This window comes from Momordica charantia, assembly GCF_013281855.1.
Source record: "Momordica charantia cultivar OHB3-1 chromosome 8 unlocalized genomic scaffold, Mcharantia_2.0 BLBB01000008.1, whole genome shotgun sequence".
NCBI classification, from domain to species: Eukaryota; Viridiplantae; Streptophyta; class Magnoliopsida; order Cucurbitales; family Cucurbitaceae; genus Momordica; species Momordica charantia.
Window position 1 is genome coordinate 6257993 of NW_028275166.1, and position 24089 is coordinate 6282081.

At 33.7% G+C, this 24089-nt stretch overlaps 3 protein-coding genes across 7 annotated transcripts; 2 read left to right on the forward strand and 1 right to left on the reverse strand.

Moving 5' to 3' along the window:
• Nucleotides 1–332: 332 nt before the first annotated feature.
• Nucleotides 333–1400, reverse strand: CDSP32 (chloroplastic drought-induced stress protein of 32 kD). Its single transcript, XM_088127800.1, has one exon. It carries the CDS (start codon nucleotides 1329–1331, stop codon nucleotides 414–416), a length of 918 nt encoding a protein of 305 aa, XP_087983926.1. The 5' UTR covers nucleotides 1332–1400; the 3' UTR covers nucleotides 333–413.
• A 6264-nt stretch (nucleotides 1401–7664) lies between these two features.
• LOC111014084 (Major facilitator superfamily protein) lies at nucleotides 7665–13308 on the forward strand. 4 transcript variants are annotated; one of them, XM_022288704.2, is made up of 14 exons: nucleotides 7665–7865; nucleotides 7959–8070; nucleotides 8167–8279; nucleotides 9121–9243; nucleotides 9312–9514; nucleotides 9879–9954; nucleotides 10273–10359; nucleotides 10553–10633; nucleotides 10820–10852; nucleotides 11002–11055; nucleotides 11148–11189; nucleotides 11905–11983; nucleotides 12066–12136; nucleotides 13030–13308. In XM_022288704.2, exons 1-14 carry the CDS (start codon nucleotides 7695–7697, stop codon nucleotides 13108–13110), a joined length of 1326 nt encoding a protein of 441 aa, XP_022144396.1. In that variant the 5' UTR covers nucleotides 7665–7694; the 3' UTR covers nucleotides 13111–13308. The 4 variants fall into 4 exon arrangements, with proteins under 4 accessions (XP_022144396.1, XP_022144398.1, XP_022144399.1 ...); XM_022288706.2 differs by lacking the exon at nucleotides 11002–11055; XM_022288707.2 differs by lacking the exon at nucleotides 10553–10633.
• Nucleotides 13309–14055: 747 nt separating this feature from the next.
• LOC111014077 (phospholipase D delta) lies at nucleotides 14056–20207 on the forward strand. 2 transcript variants are annotated; one of them, XM_022288694.2, is made up of 10 exons: nucleotides 14056–15329; nucleotides 16081–16197; nucleotides 17042–17236; nucleotides 17353–17637; nucleotides 17732–17800; nucleotides 17955–18102; nucleotides 18419–18567; nucleotides 18830–18997; nucleotides 19361–19561; nucleotides 19656–20207. In XM_022288694.2, exons 1-10 carry the CDS (start codon nucleotides 14406–14408, stop codon nucleotides 19947–19949), a joined length of 2550 nt encoding a protein of 849 aa, XP_022144386.1. In that variant the 5' UTR covers nucleotides 14056–14405; the 3' UTR covers nucleotides 19950–20207. The 2 variants fall into 2 exon arrangements, with proteins under 2 accessions (XP_022144386.1, XP_022144387.1); XM_022288695.2 differs by having other exon boundaries at nucleotides 17356–17637.
• Nucleotides 20208–24089: the final 3882 nt, after the last annotated feature.

Consider the following 24089-nt stretch of genomic DNA (forward strand, 5'->3'; position numbering starts at 1 on the left):
AACAATCATTATTCCCGACATTCTTATGTTGTCAGAGGATCTCACAGTTACTAGCAAAAAAATATGTTCAGTGACATGTACGGCAGAGCTTCGATTCCCCGTACTCCCCTTACACTAACTCATACTCATACTTGGTTCAAACTTATTTCAAAATGCAATGCAAAGTTGTGTTATAGAGTAGAAACACACAAGTTTTTTAATCGATTAGAGACAACAAACAAGTATTGAATTAGGATAAATTAAAAGTTTCAGCGGCAGCAATTAAAGGGATCATAATTACGTCGAAACCGCAAATGTATAACAAGTGATCACATAAGAAAGTCTGAACAAGGTACTCCCAAAATCAAAATCATGTATTCGAATTTCGAACTAAAAATACAGCTCTTCCAGTTCCGGGGGCAATCAATTGATTTTTAATAAGTAACGCGAACCCCTTGGTATCTAAGAATCTCGCCGATGAGCTCCCCCTTGCCGGAGCCGACGTACCTGCCCTTGATCTCGCCGTCTCTGATGAACAGAAACGTGGGCACCTCCACCACCTCCATGTCCTTCAGGAACCGCATACAGCTGTCGTTCTCGTCGCCGTTCATCCGCGCGAACACCACCGTGTCGCTCATCTGGCGCGACAGCTTTATGACCGTCGGATACACCTTGACGCAGGGCCCACAGTGCTTGAGGCCCACGTCCAGCACGATGAGCTTGTGGTCCTCCTTGTGAGCCCCGATGAGGGCCTCCACGTCATCCCTGCTGTGGAGCTGCACCACCGCCGAGTGGCTGTCCCCGTAGTACAGCACGTCGCCCTCCAGCTGGTCCGGGCCGATCCCCTCCTCCTCGTGGATTTTCTGGGCGTTCTTGTAGAAGCTGAAGTGCGGGACCTTGTCGATCTTCTCCCGCTCGCACAGCCGCTTCGTTTTCTCCGACTCGTCGCCCATCACCAGCAGGAACTCCACGTCGTTGCAGCTCCGGCTCAGCTTCACCATGAACGGGTACATTCGGCTGCTCTGGGCGCTGTGGGAGGCCGCGAACTCCACCACCACCAGCTTGTTCTTCGCCTTCTTCAGGGCTTCGTCGAACTCCTCCGCGCTGTGGACTTGCTGGACCCGCTCGTCGCTCTCGCTGCTGCTTGAGCTTGGACCTGGACTTGGAGGGTTCTTCTTCACGCCAGGAGTGGGAGTCGGCGCCGCCGTGGCCCTGACGGCGAGTGATTTCGACTTTTGGGAGAGGGCGGGGGATTTGAGTTTGAGATTAATGGTGACGGGGTTGAGGATTGGGCGGGTGGTTGTGTAGAGAGAGGAAGGGGGTGTGGTGAGGGAGCGGGAGTAGGAAGCCATTGGAGAACAACTTCTCTGTTCAGCTCAGAGAGAATGGTTGTGGATTGGGGAAGAAGTGGAATTATCAAAATGAAATCTTAGTGCAGAGACCACACATTTTGCTTGTGGCTGTGGTTTCTCCAGAAAAGTGGATTTTTTTTGGGTAATATCTTTCTTTACGGAACTGACGGATGAGTATTGTTTGTAGGACCTGTTGGGCTTACAATTTGTCGCACTATAACAATTTGTAAGCGACAATCAAGTAATGAATTATGTTTATTGTTTTATATTCTATGAATATGTGTTTGCCGGATTAGTTTTTCAAAATAATAATTTTAAAATAGTAAAAAATCTAAAAAGGCAATTAAAATGCAAAATTAGACTAAAAAGATAAATATATTATTTCATGCGATAAATAATCATAATCTTTTAATTGATAATTAGAAACCTCTTGGGGTATACTAAAAAATTAGCTTCCATAAGTTTTTATTGGGTGAGCTACCAAGGAAAAACATCGATCTGAAAAGATATTTATATTGCGATTAATGTGTACGAACACTAGCTCATGAAAGTTCTTCACTAACTTGAGGATGTGTGAGACCTAGCTAGGTTTCTACTTCACTCTGGGTTGCTATAATATATATGAGCTTGGAATTTGGAAAAAAATATTGATTCTAAATTATTAAATTTATTTGGAGAAAATAAAATATAGAGAAAGTAATCTAATTATTCCAAATCATGGATTTCTAAACATTTTCTAGTATTTATTATATCAGGAGAGTTTGTTTGACATGACTTTGTAGGTTATTTTGGAGGGTCAAAAATGTAGTTGTAAGAAAATCTAGAATGTTTGGTTACCAATAAAAATCACTTTTGAAATAATCTTTAAAATCGTTTTAAAAAGGAAAACTTTTACTTGATTCTCGAAAAAATGATTAACTAGAAAATACTTTTAGAATCACTTTAGGATAATTTGACATTTGAAGAATCACTGGTGCAATTAAATAAACTCGTGATTAAAGTTACTTTGAAGGCCAAATACACAAATATTTTTATTAAAACTTTTCCTTTTATATAAAGTGTTTTAAGAAAACATTAGAAGGTAAGTCAAACTCAAACTCACCCCGAGGCAAAGAATAGATTAGAAAACTATGAAATAAAATATTAGCTCTCTTTTCTTTTTAAGGAAATGGGAAAATATTGGCTATTTATTCCTCAGGTTATGATATTTTTGTCAGTTTGATACTAAATTTAAAACAAGTCGACTAGAGAATGAAAAAGGAGCGAAAAGATTGCAAAACACACACACACACACACACACATATATATATATATATTCTTAGTCATATGTTTCTATTATTAAACACATTTTTACTCCTTTTATTTTTTAGAAACTTTTCTAAAATTGTGTAGAAATTTTAGAAACAACAAAATTAAATTTTGCTTTTTTTTATTGTTTTCCATTTTTTCTAAAACGTAAATAGGAGTATTATTTTATTATTCTTGATTTATAAAATACATAATAAATATTAAAAAGTAAATATAACATAAATAATTGAAAATTTAATTAAAAGAAAAATAAATTTCTTCAAAAATTACTTTATTTAATTTAAAATTTTAGTGAACAAGAAATAAGTAATAGTTAACAAACATGTCTCTATTTATTTTTCTAATAAAAAAAAGTCACAAAATGCAATTCTATTTTGTTTATTAAAAAAAATAAGAAACGAATAGAAATATCAAACAGCCTCATAATTGCTCTAAAAATTAAAGAAGGAAAATACTTTTTAAGCTATATTCTATTACATGCTTGATCTCAACCATTTCATTGTTATATATTTTCTCTTAAAAGAAAAAAGAGAGAATATTTCATTGTCAAAAAAAGAAAATAAAAAAACTGTATCGATATATCAAATAATTTTTCAACTTGTAACTAACGACACTGACCTAATTCAATGAGCTTAGGGTGAACTTTATTCTTGAAAGTTATGCAATAAACCAACCTTACGGATCATATTTTAGTTTCAAATGATTAATTTTGAGAGTAAAATTTTAGGTCTTTTTGAATTTTTTGAAGAATTTTTTAGGTTAATTTATAAATTGTTTAATTTTAATTTGATCCCTATCATTTGAAAAGGTTTAGTTTAGTCATAATTTAATTCTCTATAGTTTTAATCGTTTCAATTTGGTGTTAATAGGATTTTGTTAACTTTAAAAAATGCTAGATAGACCATTATCTTTTACAAACAAAAAAAATTCGCATATTTCTGCTTATTTTTTTTATTCAACCTAAAACTCAAAATAATATCGACTAAGAAATATAAGCTTATTGTTCCGTTAAAAAATGGAAGAAAAATACATATTTGATCTTTGAGTTTTGAATTTTATTTTTATTTGGTCCCTCGAGAATGCACTTTTTTTTTCTTTAAATCCCTCAACTAATCAATTTAACAGAAAAATGATACACCTCCCACCTCAGGCGACATCCATTCTATGGTTTCTTAATAGACCATAACCGTGATTGAAATTTGAAATTTCAATTTCTTATACGAATAGTGTTTATTGGTTTGTTATCTTCTGACTATCAAATTTATGAGTATTGGACTAAATTATAGGGATCAAATTGAAACTTCACGAAATCACAACAACCTAATTGAAACTAAGTTTAAATCTGTAAGGACTAATTAACAACTTTCAAAACCCTAGAAACCAATTGAAACCAATATTTTACTAGGTAAACAAACACTAGAAAAAAATTTGAAAAAAGGTAAAAACACTTTTTCACACTTGAATTTTTATAAACTGTAATGTAAGCAAAGGGGACAAAATTAAAGAAAGCACACATTGCATAATTACAAAACAAAACTTGCACGTTTCCTTGAAGAATCCTACAACCCTCAAACAAAAAAGGGCCTCAACTTACAAGCCACGCTTCCTTCAATATTTCCTCTTTTTCTTTACCTTTATTGGTAGTTCAAACTTCAAAGACAGCAGCATGTAGGACTTAGAAAGAAGCAACTTAATTAATGGACTTTGAGTTTTTTTTTTTTAATGTATATTTTTGTTAATAAGAGACTTATCCAACATTAAATCATAAATTTTGGAATGCATTTGTTAAAATACTTTAAGTTAGCTAAGTTCATTAAATTTCATGCTCTAATAAAACCAAAGAAATATAGAATTTGAATATAAAACTCACTTATTAGACATTAATAACTTTTTGTGGTTGGAATCCACCGCTTATATTTGCAATGTTACACTAATTAAGAAATAAAATTTAAGATTTCAATTTAAAAAAAAAAAAAAAAGAATCGTGTCCATCATATTAATAGACTAGTAATGATTTTACACAAAAATAGACAGGAATAATAAATAGATCCACGACTAACTAAAAGTTCTACTCAACTTCAGCTCGGACTAAATACTAACTTCAATTTCGAAATGTACAGGATCGTATATCATATCGATATATGGTTTTGTGTGCAAGTCATGATCATCTCAACTAATTGGACATTATTCCACCTCTAATCTAAAGCTAACCTATCACCTCCATTATCTAGAATCTTATGTCAATCGTACCTTGAAACTTTGTTTAGTCTATTTTGATTTTCTAAACTTTTAAAAGATCTATATTTAGCTTACGAACTTTTAAAGGACTACTACTTTGGTCTTGATCGTCGTTCTATGATCAATATTGTCACCCATGGGCATTGTCCATTTTCCTATTAGCTAACCGATTTGACGTCTACACATATCTACATCATCATGTTAATATACAAGCGGCCACACGATGAGAAAATATTGTCAATGATTAAAATGATTATACTTTTAAAATTTTGATTAAAATAGACCTTTTAAAAGTTTGAATTCATAATTAGTATCAGTCTCTAACCAATAGGTCATAAATTCGAAAATCTTTCCCTATGTACTTAGAAGGAAAAAAAAGGATTTAGAGTGGGAACAATATAAACTTAAAAAAAAATAATACTTAGCTGCCTCACCTGTACCAATGATTTGTTGACAAATGTCGACTGAGACAAATATTACAATCTTTATTTAATTATTTCACTGAAAATATAACCTCAATTTCTCTTTAAAAAATATCTTCAATTTATCACATGACGACATTTTCTAAAAAAAAAAAATGAATTGTCTTTTAATTCTTCACGCTGATCATTGTTTCCTCACCATCACCATGAAAAATAGCTAGTAGTAGTAAAAGTGGTTGTTATTGTCTTAAAACAATAGACAAATAACTAATTAATAATGAAATACCAATTAAAAATTGAATATAACTGGTTAACCCAATCTTAACAACTCAACGAATATTAATGAATTTACATAAACTAGCATGTTAGCCATCTTTTTTTTTTTTTTTTGAGTTTTTATTTGGTGGAGATGGAACATTTTCAACCTTTGGAATGGTAATAGATGTCTTATGTATGCAAACTATGCTACAACGTATATTAACTATCTCAATCACTTAGTTTGTGTGAAGACTAATTGCTTGTTTCCAAAAATATTAAAACATTCATAATTAATGTCTCGTTTACTTACAAGGAATTGAAATAAAATCAATTGGAATGAAAAAGTTAATTTTTTTTATGTTGTTTACTGAAATTTTCTAGATTTAGATTTAGAAATCTATCCAAATTGTCTACTAAAATTATGTGAAATTGGAATAAAAATAAGATATATTACAATTACTAGAATACCCCTTTATTTCTAGCTAATTACATATACATTAACTAAAAAGTGTACTGATATTCTTACTTAAAACAATAACTTTAACTTAATTTATTACTGTTATATTGTTAGTAACTAATTAATTAAAAAATAATGAATTTCATATCTGAGAAGGTGTGAAAGGATTTAGAAGAAAAATGAGATTACTTTTAAGTGATTCCTAAATTTGAAGTAGGATCTTCCAATTATTAAATTTATATTCTTTAAAGTAAGAGGAGCAAAATAAATTGTGAGTTGATAATTAAATATTGGTTCATTTGGCTTTTTTTTCTATTTCTTTTAATATAATATATGTAGAATAGGAGAATTTTAAGACATGAATTTTGCAGTTTGTGTGGCGGTTGGGCGCAAGATGAGAATGTTTTCCAAAAAAATGGTATTGGCCGTTCCATATAGAAAATGGGAAAAGAGGGTCTGAAAAGACAAAAAATTACAAAGGATGAAAAATAGGAAGATGAGACGTTAATCAAAAGGTATAAGAAACAAGGAAGGGGAAAAAAAAAGGTATCATGAAAAGACAATTTACTTAAAACAAACCCTCCTTCACATTTTTCAAAAACAAAATATTCTAAGTAATGGTAATAAATAGATGATATTTACAAGGAAAATTGAATTCATATGGTAAATGCTAATAATATTGAAACTCTTCTTTTTCTTTTTAGTTCAACAAATATGAGAGTGATTAAAAAAAAAATAAAATTATATGCATTGAGCTATACCAAAATAAAATTTAAATTTTCAAAGGAAAAGAGAAAATGTTTACTTTGGATAAAACTTGCATGACAAGTGTTTATTTTTTTTTTAAATAAATTTATTTTCTCTTCCTCTCTCCCTATCCGAAAAAATCTCAATGGTAGGTAGAACTGGAAACAATAAGGGCTCGTGTGGTAACATTCCTATCTCTTGTTTCTCGTTACCAATTTTATTAAGAAATCTAATCATTTTACCACTAACTTTGTTTCTTGTTTCTCCTTTTTCGGGAACATTCTCGCAATTTGGGAACAACCAAAACAAGTTTTTTCTTTCTTGTTATCGTTTCCAATTTGTTCTAAAACATAAATAAAAAGATTGTTTTATCATAGTTTGAATTCTTTGACGTTGGAACCATGCAATACATTTTTCTTCATTAAAAGTAAAGAAACAAGATAAAAAAACTTGAACGTTACCAAATGGATCCTAAAATTTTGCTATTTAATTAGGAAAGTTTTGGTCTCTACCAAACCATAGATTTGGAGCCCCTAGTTAAATTTCATGTTATATTTTAGAGATCTATTTCTATCACATTTAATAAAAGAGTAATTTCACACTCTAAACCCTGCTAAAAATAAAGTTAATAGGAGCTAGCCAATTACTAAAAATATTATTCAAATGGCTACTCATGTTCAAAATTGCAGAGTTGTAATACAAAGTTTGAAATGCAAAATTAAAATTCAGTTTCACACCTCCAAAACTCATCAAATGATTTCTCAAAAGTGTGTAAGCTAAGTATTGGTCCTTTTCTTCTTTTTTCTCTTTCTTTTCAATATTAAATAGAAATTAAATGTGGTGGGTTTACGTAATAGGCAAGCATTTATATTAAGGGTTATATATATATATATTAGATTCCGGGAAGTGTGGTTTTTGGATTTGATCCGAGAGATGGAAACAGAAGGGATTTGGAGGGTGAGGCATCTGTTGATGACTGTATTTCTTCACACCTTTGCTACAATGATGGTGGTTCCAGCCATCACCGATGTCACGATGTCGGCCCTGTGTCCCGGCGAAGACGAGTGCTCCGTCGCCATTTACTTCACCGGGGTTCACCAAGCCGTACGTAACTTCCAACTTTCATCATCTAATATTGTACTGACGTTGAAACGATCAAGAGATCTAACAAGATTTATAAGATATTGCGATGGACAGGTGACGGGGATGGGGACGTTGGTGACGATGCCGTTGATCGGAAATCTGTCGGACAAGCTGGGGAGGAAGGGTGTACTCACAATTCCCATGATTCTCACCGTAATTCCCCTGGGTTGGTGCTGCTTGATTAAATTTCAAGTAATTTCAGTATGTGTGTGAAGATTATGATGATGAATTAATTTTAATTTTGTATTTATGGCATTGGCAGGGATATTGGGGTATGGGAGATCCAGACGGTATTTCTATGTTTATTTTGTGTTCAAGACTCTAACTAGCATCTTGTGTGAAGGAACCGTTAATTGCTTGGCTCTAGCTTATGCTGTAAGATTTCTTTCTTTTTTTTTTTTTTGTCAACATATTTATTGGCTAAATTCAAATCTCCACTCTATACTTAACAAAACAAAAATCCCTCATTTGTTAAATTGGTTCAAGTCCAATAACTTTGGTTCAGTCTATATATAATTTTAGCTTTTGCTCATATTTTCAGGTTTTATGTATTTTGGTTATTATATTTTATGAAGTAATTGTTTTCGTCATTGTGTGTCATCCTCCTCTTCTTTCTTTTCAGCAGGTCGAATCTCATTTATTTTTTTAATCACAAATTTCAAAATAATACCCTGCTTACAAAATATTGTTGTATATTAATTAAAAGGTTTTTATTCGGTTTAGAATTTTGTAAATATGGGATCAAAATAAACCATCATAGTGTGACTTAGTGGTCAATAAAGACAAATGTAAATGGCATAAAAGACTTAGAGAGAATAAATACCACCTACCTAAGATTTAATATTGTACGAGTTACCTTGATAACCAAATGTAGTTGGATAGTGCATGCAAAACCCTTATTTATCTAGATCGATAAACTTGGGAGTTATAAAATAGAATTATTTTAAATTAAAGTTTAAAGGTTAAAAGGGAAAATGTGTTTTTTAATCATTAAAATATGGAAACTAAAACTTTTCAAAAGAAATTCCACGTGTACATCCGGTGGCTCTATCCACGTCAGTGCCTTTCTTCCTTCAGCAGTTGCCTTTGGCAGAAATTCCACGTGTGCGCGCAAAATTCTTATATATCTAAAATTCCGAAAGAACGCTAACAGTAACACTGTAGCCTTCTTCTCCGACGCCATGGCCATTCACTCATTTCTTCGGCTGTATTCCAGGCCGACAATGTACCGGAACGGCAGCGAGCTTCTGCCTTTGGAATTCTATCGGCGATTGGATCTTCCGCTTTCGTCTGCGGGACTCTCTGTGCTCGTTTTCTCTCCATTCCATCCACTTTTCAGGTATTCCGATAACTGCTTCCTTTCTCCTAAATTTCTGTTCTTATCTAATCACTATCAGCGCCGATTAGGTAGCGGCTTCCACGGCGGCTGCGGCGGCAGTATATATGAGGGTTTTCCTTACGGATTCCGTCGCCGATTGCAATCTTTCTCCTCCCTTACTTTCCAAGGAGAATATTGAAACTGTTTCTTCCGATCGAGTTTCGCCCGAAAAAGAAGAACTACTCACCACCTTGCCCTCAGTGCTGGACCTTTTTGCCCTGTTGAAGACTAGGTGTGTGTGTGTGTGTTCAATTTTCTCCATCTCTGTCATCAATTCTTTTGCAATTTTTCTTCTGCCTTCTAGATTTTTATTGAATTAGGGCAGGATCAAGAGCTGTTTTTATTTAGTAATCGAGCCAATTATAGATAGTAATTTGGTCCTTTCATTTATGAACTTGTGACACTTGGAGCGAGAGTCGCACTCTAATAAAATATATGGAAGTTTAAAGTTTTAAGTTATACTCTCGCATCTGAATGAAATCATGCTTGTTTTTGGAGTCGTGGAGTTTGGACCATATAGTTTGCTGGGTTTGCGGGGGAAGTGTTGGGTTTATTCTTAAATTTTCAATGCTCTTTTCTTTCTACTTTATTTGCAGCTTGACATTTTCACAAGCGGCCATTGTTGCATTTTTCAGCAATCTCGCTGATGTTGGCCTTCATGCTTCGATGATGGTTAGTCTTTTGATCCAAGGGATCTAATTTGGATCAGTTTTTGTCAATTGCTTTTATCAACAGCTGAAGTTCACTTCCATTTTCCTGGGAAAACCTTTAATTATAATTTCATTCAACTTTTTGGTCCACTATCAAGGAGAAAGCTTTAGTTGTTGTGTTGGCGATTATCCTCGTCTTGCTCAAGTTGTGAACTTCTTTTTGGCTCAATTATAGATTTTACAACTGTAACAGACTCTTTAGTGTGTCTTCTGAATTTCAATTGAACAGCTTGTCTTTGACACTTGATATGTTGACCTATGTTTGGCTTCCCAATTGCAGTACTATTTAAAAGCCAGATTTCACTTTAACAAGGATAAGTTTGCTGATTTGATGGTGATCTCTGGGTCTGCTTCAACTATTTCACAGGCATGTCATGCTATGTTCCATTTTGGGTTTGCATCTTCATTTCTTTTTATGTTAATTTCCTGTGTTATTGGTTAAGAATATACTAAAAATAGTACCATAACTTCTGGGCTTAATCTTAAAATTTTTAGATTTAGTAGTGATTTGACCGTCCATTTTTTTTAGTGTGTTCTGACCATTAAATGAATAACTTCAGCTACTTTTGATGCCCATCTTGGTTCCTGCTCTAGGAGAGGAGAGACTGCTCTCTGTTGGGCTCTTTTTCAACTGCATTCATGTAAATTCACATTCCTCCAAAACTGTACATGGAAGAAGCGTTTCATTTAAAAATACTTTTCGTAATCTCAAACACATTATTAATGCGTTGTGGACATTATTCTAATCACCCAAAGTGTATGTTAAGAAATTTGAACATTACCTAGTTCATGGATATTTAAATTTGTCTTATTGGCTTTGAATGCAGATGCTTCTTTACAGCTTTGCTTGGGCTGAGCGGGTACTTATTTTCAACTTATTTCGCAATGCAGTTTAATCCTTTTTAATAAATTTGATTCCTTATATATTGCAGTATTGAATTAAAATTTCAACTCTTCTTCTTAAATTGTTTAACGTCATGAAATGACTCACTTTACCATAATTAATCAGGTTACCTATGTTGCTGCAATGTTTTCCATTTTGTTTATTTTCTCGCAGCCTTGCGTGAGTGTCAGACTTCCTTATCCTCTAGAGCTTATTGTTCTCGATCAATAATTTTGATTGAACTTGATTTATTTCATATCTGTAATCGACAGTTGCGAAGCATTGTGTCGAAACAAGTCGGTGTGAGTGAGCAGGTTAGTTTTGATGAACAGCTTCAACATAGTCAATAGTGATCAGTTTATTAGTTAGCTTTATTTATTTATTTTAATTTATTCTTATTTTTAATGATGAGAAAAGCTGTTCACTAGTTTATTAATGTTGGCAATTATCTTTATCTCATAGAAAAATGCTGCATCTTTAATGCAACTGTGTTTTTGGATTGAGTGAAGTCCATGGCAGCATGTTGGGTTTTTTTAACGTGTAGTCGACAGTTAAAATCACAAGTACACAATATAAAATAGAGACACCAAGATCTACGTGAAAACCGGAAGGAGAAAAACCACGGGACAGTCTCGAAAAGGACAAAACTTCCATCCTGAAGATTAAGGAGGAAGCTCATCCTGGATTCATGCGTGGTCGTGGTCCAGTAGCATATGAACAAGTGGATTTTTTAATTTTGTATAATTCCTATGTGATCCACCTATCTATACGCTACTGGACCACATAGAAATTCAGGAGGAGCTTCCTCCTGAATCTTCACGAGGGAAGTTTTTTCCCCTTGAAAATCATCCGCTATAAATATACCAATTTAATCAAATCAATTTACAAAATCAAGATAAGAAACTAGATTAATAATGCATAGGAAGTATAGTCTTTTTTTTTTTTTTTTTTTTAAGAATTCCATAATGGTTCTGGATTGGTTTTTGTTGGTAGCATAATAATATTGGTAGATTTGATTTGATTATTCAGGGTAAGGCTCAAGGATGCATTTCAGGCATATCTTCCTTTGCCAATGTTGTTTCTCCATTGGCATTCTCCCCTTTAACAGGTAACTTTCTTAAATTCCTAATTTCCTATATGTAGTACAATAATGCAGTGGTCTCAGATAACAGAGTGTTGGTATTTTTCAGCTTTGTTCCTCTCTGAAAATGCTCCATTTTATTTCCCTGGATTTAGCATCATGTGCGCTGGATCTGCTGCGGTAAGAATCATACTTCCATCCATCATCCCATGTCTAAGCCTGTTTTGCTTGATGGATCTATCCCTTCTTAGTTGGTCATAGACTTAAAAATTTTTTATAAAGAAGTTAGGGTCATAAAAGTTTATTTATTTTGCTCCATGTACTTTTAAAATGTCCAATTTGGTGTTCCGTTCCGGTACTTTCAGCTTTCGGTCACTTTAGTCCCTATATTTACAGAAACATCTATTTTGGTCAGTAATTTAAAAAAAAATGCAATTTTGGTCCTTGTTTGAAAAATTTTAACACAAAATTTATACACAAGTCATTCGATTATTGCTATATTTTAAGAAATTTATTGAATGTAGTGTCGTGGTGAAATTAAATGAAATAAAAAGGTCTAGGGATAAGATACTTTGTAAAAATACAAGATAGAAGATAGAAATGGGCGTTTGAAAGTATAGGAATTATCATGGATAAAAATTGAAAGTACATATTTCAAAATGTCATAAATGTTATTTTGAATGCATAGGAACCAAAATAAATAAAATTTAGAAGTATATGGATCAAAAAAGTATTAAACACTTATCTTTACTTGAAAATTCATTGTTATTCAATTTTTTACCAAACTCAAACTTCAATAGAGTTGGTCAATTTATCTTCGTGTATATTCTGTCACTTGTATGTATCACATCTAGAGAGGAAACATCTCATGTAAGCAGCTACTGGCATATGGTATATTTAATCAAATTATAAAAACTATAATGTAACATTTAAGATCATAGTATGTAAATGTAAATCCCAAATTATAGGGCTAAAATACAAATTTAATCATGAATGTATGATTTATTATATGGCCATAATAGTTGTGTTTTGAACTGTTTCTTCCTTGATGGGCATCTTTTATTTTGTGTCAGATGATAGCATTTGTTCAGAGTATGATGATAAGGGTGTCTCCTTTCGAAGCCAGCAGTAGCAGAAGCCGTGTGGAAGTCTAGTTCTTCTTCTGCTTCCACTGCTTACATTTTTGTTGTTAAATATTCAAAAATAGGAAAAATGAGGGATTATTTGATAGTTCCCAAGAATAGTTTTTTTTTTTTTTCCTCAGCTGCTTTTGTAAATAGCATATAAGCTTTAATCGTTATTTATAATTTTTTTAGAAGGGAAAACAATGTCCAATAAAAGTTTTCTGTATATGACAAAAGTGTTATTAAATTCTCGAAAACACTTTAAAAAATTATCAAAATTACTTTAGAAAAAGACATTTTTTTTTATCTAAGTATTATTAGAATATATAATATTAATAACCAATAAATGAATAAAAAATCTTGAGAATCTATCGTTGTTATGAAAAAGGGTCAAAATAATTAATGAAATGTGTGATATGGGCTGAAGTTAATATTTGAAATCCACAACATTCTTCATTGTTTAACGACTTATTTGAAATTGAATGCGTGTGTCTGTCCATTCCAGATCGCACGTGCTCACACGTTTTCTCTTAACTGCCTATATATATAAATTATTTAAAAATTGAGAATACATAAATATATATTTTAATATAGTTATAAATCTAACTAAATAAATAAGACCCAGTGTTACTATAGTCCCATCCTCCACCTGCAATAAAAACATCTACCTAAATGAGTATTTTCTTTTTGCACCCAATCAAGCAATATTGATGCAAGAAATTTGTGTATATTTGAAATACATTGGTCAAAGCATAGTAAAAAGGAAAAATTAAGAAGAAAAAGATACCATAAGAAATAAGAAAGAAATATATATGTGATGGTGAACTTGATAGCTGAATCCCTACCCTAATATATTATATTAAAATACATAAACATACGTGACCAATACAATGAAGAAAAATGCAGGCAGTTGAATTTGGATAGGATTTGGCCACGTGTCCAATCTTTAAATAGCATGTAAAAGTCCTGCCCCAAACTTCTCGGTTTTCACCTTTCCGCAATTCCCTTTTTCTATTATTTTCCTCGTTATCCTCCCTCCGCTCCGCCCCGCCCCTCGCCGTTGGCTGCGTCGGGGACCACCGGGAAGAAAGCACCATGCTCCTCTAGATGTGAACCGTCGCCGCCGCCGCCGCCGCCTCTATTCGCGTCGCGCCGTCGTGTTCCTCCGGTGTTAGCCAACGGCTCGCGTTCTCAATATTCCTTGTGTTGCGCTCTCCATTTTGAATTTACTAATTTCATTAACTCCCTCTATTACGCCTGCTTTCTTCGTTTCCATTTTGCCCGATTCATCTTCGTGGTTTTGGTGTCTGTTTTCTCGTTCCGCCATGATGAACGACGGCCAGGAAACTCCGGAGCCATTGGTGTACGTTCACGGCGACCTCGATTTGAAAATCATTGAGGCGCGCCGTTTGCCTAATATGGATTTGTTGACGGAGCGTATTCGCCGGTTTTTTACGGCCTTTACCTCTTGTCGGAAACCGTTTTCGAAGAAGGATTCCGATCACCAGCACCATCGCAAAATCATTACTAGCGATCCTTACGTCACGGTTTGTCTCGCCGGAGCGACGGTCGCTCGGACGCGGGTTATTTCGAACTCTCAGAACCCTATCTGGAACGAGCACTTCAAAATCCCGCTTGCTCATCCGGTCTCGCAGGTTGAGTTTCATGTGAAGGACAACGACGTGTTTGGCGCCGACTTGATTGGCATCGCTACGGTCTCCGCGCGCAGAGTAATTTCTGGCGAAACAATCAATGATTGGTTTCCGATTATTGGTTCGTTTGGGAAACCGCCTAAACCGGATGCGGCTGTGCGTTTGGAAATGAAATTCACGAAGTGCGAGGACAATCCTCTGTACCGTCACGGCATTGCTGCCGATCCAGATCATTTCGGAGTTCGGAATTGCTATTTTCCGGTGCGGCACGGGGGTTCTGTAACGCTTTATCAGGACGCTCACGTTTCTGATTCCACGTTGGAGCAGATTGAATTGGAAGAGGGGAAAATGTATAATCATGGGAATTGCTGGGAGGATATATGCCATGCGATTTTGGAAGCTCACCATTTAGTCTACATCGCCGGTTGGTCCATATATCATAAGGTGAAGCTGGTGAGGGAGCCTTCGAAGCCATTGCCTAATGGTGGGGATTTGAACTTGGGGGAATTGCTCAAGTACAAATCACAGGAAGGGGTGCGAGTCTTGTTGTTGGTTTGGGATGACAAGACCTCCCACAGCAAGTTCTTCATCAATACGGTGCGTGTTCTATTAAATCCATGCCTTTTGTCTTTTGCCTTTTCTTTGGGTGGCATTGTACAAAATGAAGGAACTCTGCTTTGCGAGATGCCATCATTCTCGTTTCTCTGTTATGTATGGGGCTAGTAAGTGTCAGGTCCATGTCAATTTCGGATAAACATGAGATGCAATTATGAAATTTCTTTGGGTGCGTTCATGCACACGCCTGGTTTTTGAAAATGCAACGGAAGGCGGGAGGGACCTGTACATTTTAGGTGGGTTGGTGTTCTGTATAGAATTTTGCCTGTGGACTTGCTCAAATTGGTCAGTTTATGGGTAAGTCTCTAGTTATAGTCATGTTCCCTCGTATTTTTTATGGGATGGTAAAAACGATGTACACGGTACTGATTTTGGTCCCTAGTAGTCGTGCATACAATCCTGGTATTTCAGCGGTCAGTGGAATTAAGTCTCTGTTAGCACATTCCTTACTATCAGTGATCCCAGTAAAAGTTTGTGACCCATGCTGATGGAAGCTAAAATGAATCTCCTATGTAGAAGTAAAGATGAATAGCAACCGTGTTCTTTCCAAATCAAGGCAAAATGATCCATGAAGAAGTTTCTTAGTGGTAAAGGACCAGTAACAATACTATGTGAACAGTATCTTGTAGTTTCTTATATTTCCCTGTTTGGTTGTTCAGCGAACTTCATCATATATATTTAGGCCTTCTCAGATGTTTGTTCTGATTCTTTTTAGATTTTAATTTAATTTCAGGCTGGAGTGATGCAGACTCATGATGAGGAGACCCGGAAGTTTTTTAAGCACTCTACTGTGTCATGTGTGCTGTCACCCCGATATGCCAGCAGTAAGCTTAGCATTTTTAAGCAACAGGCACGCTTTATACCATGGTTCAGTTACATGTTGGTCTTTAACATAATTTCCCTGCATTTAATCATTATCATATAAAGTTAATCCCCTATGGTACTCTGATTTGTGTAATTTAGAAATCATGAAACTTCTAGAGGAAAAAGACTCAGTAGTTGCATTTTACTCTCCATCTTGCCATTTGCACCCTTTAGATTAAAATTTTTAGTAATATAATCTTAACGGATTTATTTAGAAGGATAATAAAATATATATGATGATGAGAATGAATCCTGATAAATATCATCAGATATCTTCGCAGATTTTGATTGTTTATTTTAAGTTACTGCTTTGACTAATGTACTCTTGGGTCACAATTAGGGAATCTGATTTGAATGGAATATTTCACATATATAGATGTTAGTGATAGTAATTACCACCGAGTTTATGGTCATTTCAAGTTTTATTCTCAAATAAATTTCATAATTATCTATGTTGTGGTTGTTGAGTTATTTTTTTTTTATATACTCGATATTTCCAGCATCTACTGGATTTTCGTTGACTCTTTCAGAGTATAGTTTGTGATTAATTTTAATTTCCAGAATCGGAAGTGATAATCCTCACCTTGTGGTTTCATTGATTTTTTCCTCTCCTCCCATGTCATTTCCATTCTCTATCCATTTCCTGCCTTGAATTTATTGTGTTTTCAACTTTAGTCATTACAAGTGGTGCATTTTCTTCTGTCAATTTTATTTTTGAAAATCTCTTCTCCATTGACCATTATTTTTAGAATTTTATGGGGGAAAGGTTTTGTAGATGATGACATTAAAATGAGCAATGCTCTGAACTTTTAGTTTATCTCATGGTTCAGGTTGTTGGAACCCTTTTCACCCACCACCAGAAATGTGTGATCGTGGATACGCAAGCATCTGGAAATTACCGGAAGATCAGTGCTTTTATTGGAGGACTTGACCTTTGTGATGGTCGTTATGATACTCCTGAGCATCGGTTGTTGAAAGATCTTGACACTGTATTTGAGGAGGATTATCACAATCCAACTTTTTCTGTGAGTGCTTGTTGTAATTAGAACATAGTTTGTCTCTAAACAGTGTAACCTATGAAAAACTTATTGATGCTCCTGCAGACCTGTTAATTAAATGGTTTCTCTTGTAAATCATCTAGCAGGGAGGCACAAAGGCTCCTCGGCAGCCATGGCATGATTTACATTGCAAAATTGAAGGGCCTGCCGCATATGATGTGCTTACTAACTTTGAACAACGATGGAGAAAAGCCACAAAATGGTCTGAATTAGGTCAGCGGTTCAAAAGAGTATCGCACTGGCATGAAGATGCTTTAATAAAGTTGGAACGCATATCTTGGATACTTAGTCCATCTCAGTCGGTTCCCAATGATGATCCTTTGTTATGGGTTTCCAAGGAAAATGATCCTCACAATTGGCATGTTCAGGTTGATGATTGTAAATTCTGAAAGTAAGATAATATGCAACTTCTAAATTTTAATAATAATGCCTAACTTGTGAGAACAAATCTTAATTGTACAGGTTTTCCGATCCATAGATTCGGGATCTTTAAAAGGATTTCCCAAAGATGTTTTTCAAGCTGAGTCGCAGGTCTGCTGTTTTCTTGATTAAGTAAATTTACAAAGACATGTTTCACGTTGATAATTCTAGAGTGCTCGAGTACTTTTTCTGCTGAACCATGTCTAAATTTTCTGTGCCATACATTTGGTTTTTGGTTATTAATTGTGACATCCTCTCTTTGCAGAATCTTGTTTGTGCAAAAAATTTGGTTATTGACAAAAGCATTCAAACAGCATATATCCAAGCTATTAGATCTGCCCAACGCTTCGTATACATCGAGAATCAGTATTTTCTTGGATCATCGTTTGCATGGCCTTCATATAAAGAAGCAGGTGATCTTGCCACCACCTATAAGGCATATACTTCAGTTTTGGTTACATCTCTATGAACGACATATTAGACATTTGATACTTTGACACTAACTGGACACTAAAATAAGCGAGTGAGATCTTTTTTGATCGTTCAGAAAACTTTTTTGGCGTATGCATGTGCCGATGTATTTTAGAGAACAGTTGATGAAAAACAGCAAACTTGGTGTTTCAAGCAAGTAATTGTTTGTTGAATTGTTTTTCTTACCCAAGATGCTACTCTTCAGACTCCAACTTCTTTGTTCTTTTTTCCATTGTTCTTTAACTATCTGGGTTGCAGGTGCCGATAATCTTATTCCAATCGAGTTGGCGTTGAAGATTGCTAGTAAGATAAGAGCCAATGAGAGGTTTGCTGTATACGTTGTGATACCAATGTGGCCTGAAGGTGCTCCCACTTCTGTTTCTGTGCAAGAAATTCTGTTTTGGCAGGTAATAATATCAACTGTCATTGTTTTGTATAATTATATTGTAAAATTAGTCATCCCATTTTGTATGAAATGAATAGATTTGTGAATATTGCGGGCACTTTCATGTTGTTGTAGAATTTTTGGTTGCCTCCTTGAGTTTCCTGCTTGTTTTTGAACCCTCTGCTCATCAACTAGTATAACAAGTAAACTTCAATGACAATCTTGTTTGTAGATACAATATTTATGACCTCCTTAATTTTGAAGTTACCATCTTATGTTTTCAGGGCCAGACAATACAAATGATGTATGAAATCATTGGACGGGAGTTGAAATATATGAATATCCAGAATGCTCATCCCTCGGACTACTTGAACTTTTACTGTCTTGGAAATAGGGAACCGCACGAGGACTTATCATCTTCCTCTGGTCATTCATCCAAGACCGAAGATGTGGTAATCACGTGTTCTAAAGCTTTTCCATTGTTTTATATGAGCAGATTAAGATTTAAACTCAGGCACTCTTTCATTCCTGGCCAAGTTAACTAGATTTTGGTAGAGTTGCATATTTAAAACAGCCTTAGGGTGGGTGCAAGTATATCCGGTGGGTGCAAGTATCCTTGGTTATAGGGGAGCAAAGTTCCAACTCCCAATTATCAAGAAAAAAAGAGAAAAAACAGCGCTTGTGTCATAAACGGTTCATTGGTGTAGCTTCGATCTAATTGGGGTGCTACATTGGAGGGAAATATAAATTTTAGCTCTACAATCACTGGAAAACAGGATATAATATTCTGAGAACAGTCTATTATCAATTTTCAGGTTTCAGACTCGCAAAAGTTCCGTAGATTCATGATATATGTACATGCCAAAGGAATGGTTGTTGATGATGAGTATGTCATAGTAGGGTCTGCAAATATAAACCAAAGATCAATGGCTGGTTCAAGGGACACTGAGATTGCCATGGGTGCATATCAACCAAGTTACACATGGGGTAAGAAGAAGCAACATCCACGTGGCCAGGTTCGCTCGCAACTCTATTCGATAATTCAATGTATAAACACCACCCTGAGTACTTGGAATTGGAATGTCATATAACCAAGTGATCTTTATGCAGATTTATGGCTATAGAATGTCGCTCTGGGCTGAACATTTGGGAAAAATTGATGGTTGCTTCAAGGAGCCTGAAACTTTGGATTGTGTGAACACTGTCAATAAGATAGCTGAAGATAACTGGAAGAAATACACAGCAGAGGAATTTGCACCACTGCAAGGGCACCTCCTTAAATACCCGATTGAGGTCAGCAAAAGCGGCAAGGTTGGTCAGTTGAACGGACACGAGACCTTCCCCGACGTCGGTGGTAAGGTCCTCGGAGCTCGATCAAATCTCCCTGATGCTCTTACTACATAAATTTACCTTCTATTTGAGTTCTCTTCACTTCAAACATGAGGAACCAACTCCGCAGCCTTCCCCTTTGTTGCTATTACTGTTAACCACCAAAGGGTGAATAACATTCACTTCACTGATTAATCACAGTTTAATTGTATTCAATGGTGTCACTGTGTTGATTCTTTCCAAACTTTTGGGAGTCAAAGTTCGAAGTCATCACAAAATACTGTGAGTGTAAATTTTTACAGGATAATGTGTACCTAATTTCTAATTTTGTCATGTTTTCTAGTTTCTAAAGCAATTGGCATGGTAGTTGGCTAGCCAAAGGTTGTTGCTGGATGAGATTTTGGTCTACACCAACCCCCTTTTATAGCACAATTTTACATATGAATCTCTCTCCATTCTCAGCCATTTCTTTCTTAATTCTCACAACTATTATCAGTTTCAGAGATGACTTTTAAGATGAGTGTTTAAAACACGTTTTCCATATAAGTACTTTTTTAAACATTTAGGCCGTATTGTAATCCTTTTATTTCTACTTCTAAATGGGTAACAATTTACCATTTTTGTAATAATTTAGTCTCTATAAAAAATATTATCAAAATTAAGTATCAATTTTTATCCTATAATGATTTGGTCACAGTAGTTTAATTAAAGTTCAACGACTAAATTATTACTTTAATAAAAATAAATATGGACTGAAAAATATTTTGAAAATTATACTTGCTTCCTCGTACTTTCTCTAGTACGTTTTTATTTTTATTTTTATTTTTATTTTTTAAAATACATACTTCTTAACCAAATTTAAAAAATGAAAACGAAAATGTGAAAATTAGTTTTTTTTTTAATTTCTAAATTTTATCTTATACTTCAGAAATAATTTTAAGAGTTGACAGCAAAAGAGAGAAATATAGGGAAAAAGTAGTGTTTACGGCTTAATATTTTAGTGAGAGTACTGAGGGAAGAAATTATAATTTTTTATTCCCAAATTTTTTTAAAGAAATTTTGGTCTTTTTTACATAAATTACATTTTGAAATTACTTTTTGAAATTACTTTTCTACCCATTCCTTTCTATCAAAACTTCAAATTCTCTCTAGATCATGAAGATTTATGTATATATAAATTTAGGAAACAAATGGGCGAAATCGATTTTGACGGACTTCGATGTATTCCTATGGTGACTGATAGTGTACTTTAAACTACCTTTCATGAAATTTATATTGAAATTATTTGTTCGTTTTCATTTCTCTAACATGTTTACTCACATAGCTATATTTTGCAGAAATGAATAATCCCAAAGAAACGGGGCATAAATAAATCAAATTAAGAGGATAATCAACAACTGAGACATTATAACAGTTTTTGGAACCGTAATATCCAAGGTGCCCCACAAATAATTAATTAAATTATATAATTTAATTCCAAGACATATGTTGTTCTTAAAAAAAAAAAAGAAAAAAAGAAAAAATTGTTGGGCGACTCAAATTAGGGTGGTTGTAACTTGTAAAATTCAATTATTTCCATATGAAAGCGCCGTTGGCGTCCATTGTTGATAAGAGGCTACCAGCAGTGAGCCCAGAGGCGGCTTCCAGTTCCACCGTTTTGTTTGAATTACAGCTACGATACGCACGGGTCTTCACTCTTCACTCTTCACTCTTCACTCTTCACTCTTCACACTAATATATATATATATATATATATATATATATATATATATATATATATATATATATATATATATATATATGTCTGCTGCTGCACACAAAAACATGGCTGCTCAGCTTGCCCTTCGAAACCGTTTGCACTACTTTCCATTTCATTTGCATGCGGCAACTATATATCCAGCAGTGTTTACGGGTTGGAGAGGAATCGTCCGGTTCGAATTGGATCGTCAACCCAACCCAATATCAAGTTATGATTGAAACTTAATGGAGGGTTGAGATTAAGATAAAAAAAAACATGAAAACCTTAAATGAAGGACGAAGATTACCACTACATGGACGGTAACTACGAAGATAAATGTTTTATTATATATATAATTAAGAAAAATACATATATGCAAAAATAATTCGGGTTGAGTTGGATTGACCTGATTTTTTAAAGGTTGAACCGAGACCCAATCCAACCCAACCCAAGGCTTCATCTAACCTAACCCAACCCTTACGATTTGGGTTGGGTTTGTCGGGTTTAGGGTTTTTCGAACACCCCTAACCATACCCAAATTTTATTTAGACTGTTGATCAATAAAACAAACAAAAATTTCCCTTTCGCTGCACTTAAAAATCACCAAATCGGTGATAAGTATAACCAAGGTTTTAAATGTCGATGTCGATGGATATTTTTGTAAAAGTTAGAAAAATTAAAAAATTGTAAAAAATATTTAAATTAACAAATAAACATTTTCCTATTTCTAAATTAGTTAAAAATAATTCATATTAATATTATGTATATATTAGTGACGTTTTGTAGATATTTTTCATATTTTGTCGATTTTCTTGTACTATGAAAGAAATGTCGATTCACCCTTCATGTCCATGTCAAACCCATAAAAACATGGATATGTCGACGGAAATGTCGACGTATCAACGGATTATTTAGAACCATGAGTATAACCATAGAGAAAATTACTATGAAATTGAAGAAAAGTTGTGGAGACCAAAGACTAGTAGAGGAGGATCCCGCATCAGACATTCTAGAGGTATCATGTTAAATTGCCAATCAACTTAAAAATTTAGGTTAGATAAATGAAATTCATAATTATACCATACCTGCGAACCAAGATTTGATAAATGAAATTTTCTAAGAAAGAAAGAATAAATTTTGTTCAAATAGATCACGTTAATCTACCATTTTGAAAATCAATTATATAAAAAGAAAAAAAAGAAAAAGGCATATCATTTTCAACTTGATCACTACTTGTAAATCTGTTTCCCTTTTGCCCTTTTCCTTTCCATTCAAGAATATATTGCGGTTTGGTTCAACGTCGTTTTATTGTATGCCCACAAATAATAGATCTCTGAGAACAAAATGTTTGGAAACAATATTTTTTAGAATTACAGTTTGCTATATTTGGTTCTACATAAAATAGATGATATTTGTGTTTTGTTTTAGGGGATTCATTTCCAACAGTTAAATACAAATTAATTCTTTTTGGAATAAAATAAATATAAATTAATTGATTATAAGTAATAGAGGTATGCTTTAAATTGAATAAATAATTATAATTATAAGAAAGATAAGATATTTTACTAATTTACTTTAATTAATTGAAAATATTTAATATATTATTAATTGATATTTTCGTTAGATACTTAACTCCAGTAGGTTACTATATTTTATAAATGAAAATGAATCTTTTATATAATCTAATTGATAAAAATATTTTCAACATTGTAATTAATACAAGGGGTGCTTGCAAAAAGCAGAAACAAATTAATAGAAATTTATAAAAATAGCAACTACGTTTAAATTCTCTAAAAATAGAAAATTTTGGAGGCCCAATCTAAAGCAAAAATCCAATATATTCGCAATGAACAGATATACCTAATATATATACCTGATTTGATATATCATTGATATACATGATTATGAGTGTTGATATACCAACGATATAACTAATATGAACGATGATATACCTGACTTTACTATGTTCATTTATTCTTTTATTGAATTATATTGTGTTATATATTTTCATATTTGAGATGAAACTTCCATCTTTTTTAACGTAAATTTAAGTTTTTTATACTTTATATGAATGTTAATATACCTGATTTGTTATATTATTGAAGGAATCAATAACATCGATATATTTGATTATGAGTGTTGATATACGAATGATGCACCTAATATGAATGATGATATAACAACGATATATATACTTGATTTGATATAATATTAATATACTTGATTATGAGTTATAACCACCGATATACCTAATATGAATATTGACATACCAATGATATACCATTTTAATACTTTTCTTTACCGCGTTCAATTTCTCTTATTGAATTCTGTTTTTTTAGTTATAGATTTTATATGAAATGCTTACATTTTATAATCCAAATGCATGTCTTCTACACTTTGATATGAATGCTAATGTATATTGATATACATGATTTGTTATATTATTGAATGAATCAATAAAACTGATATACCTGATT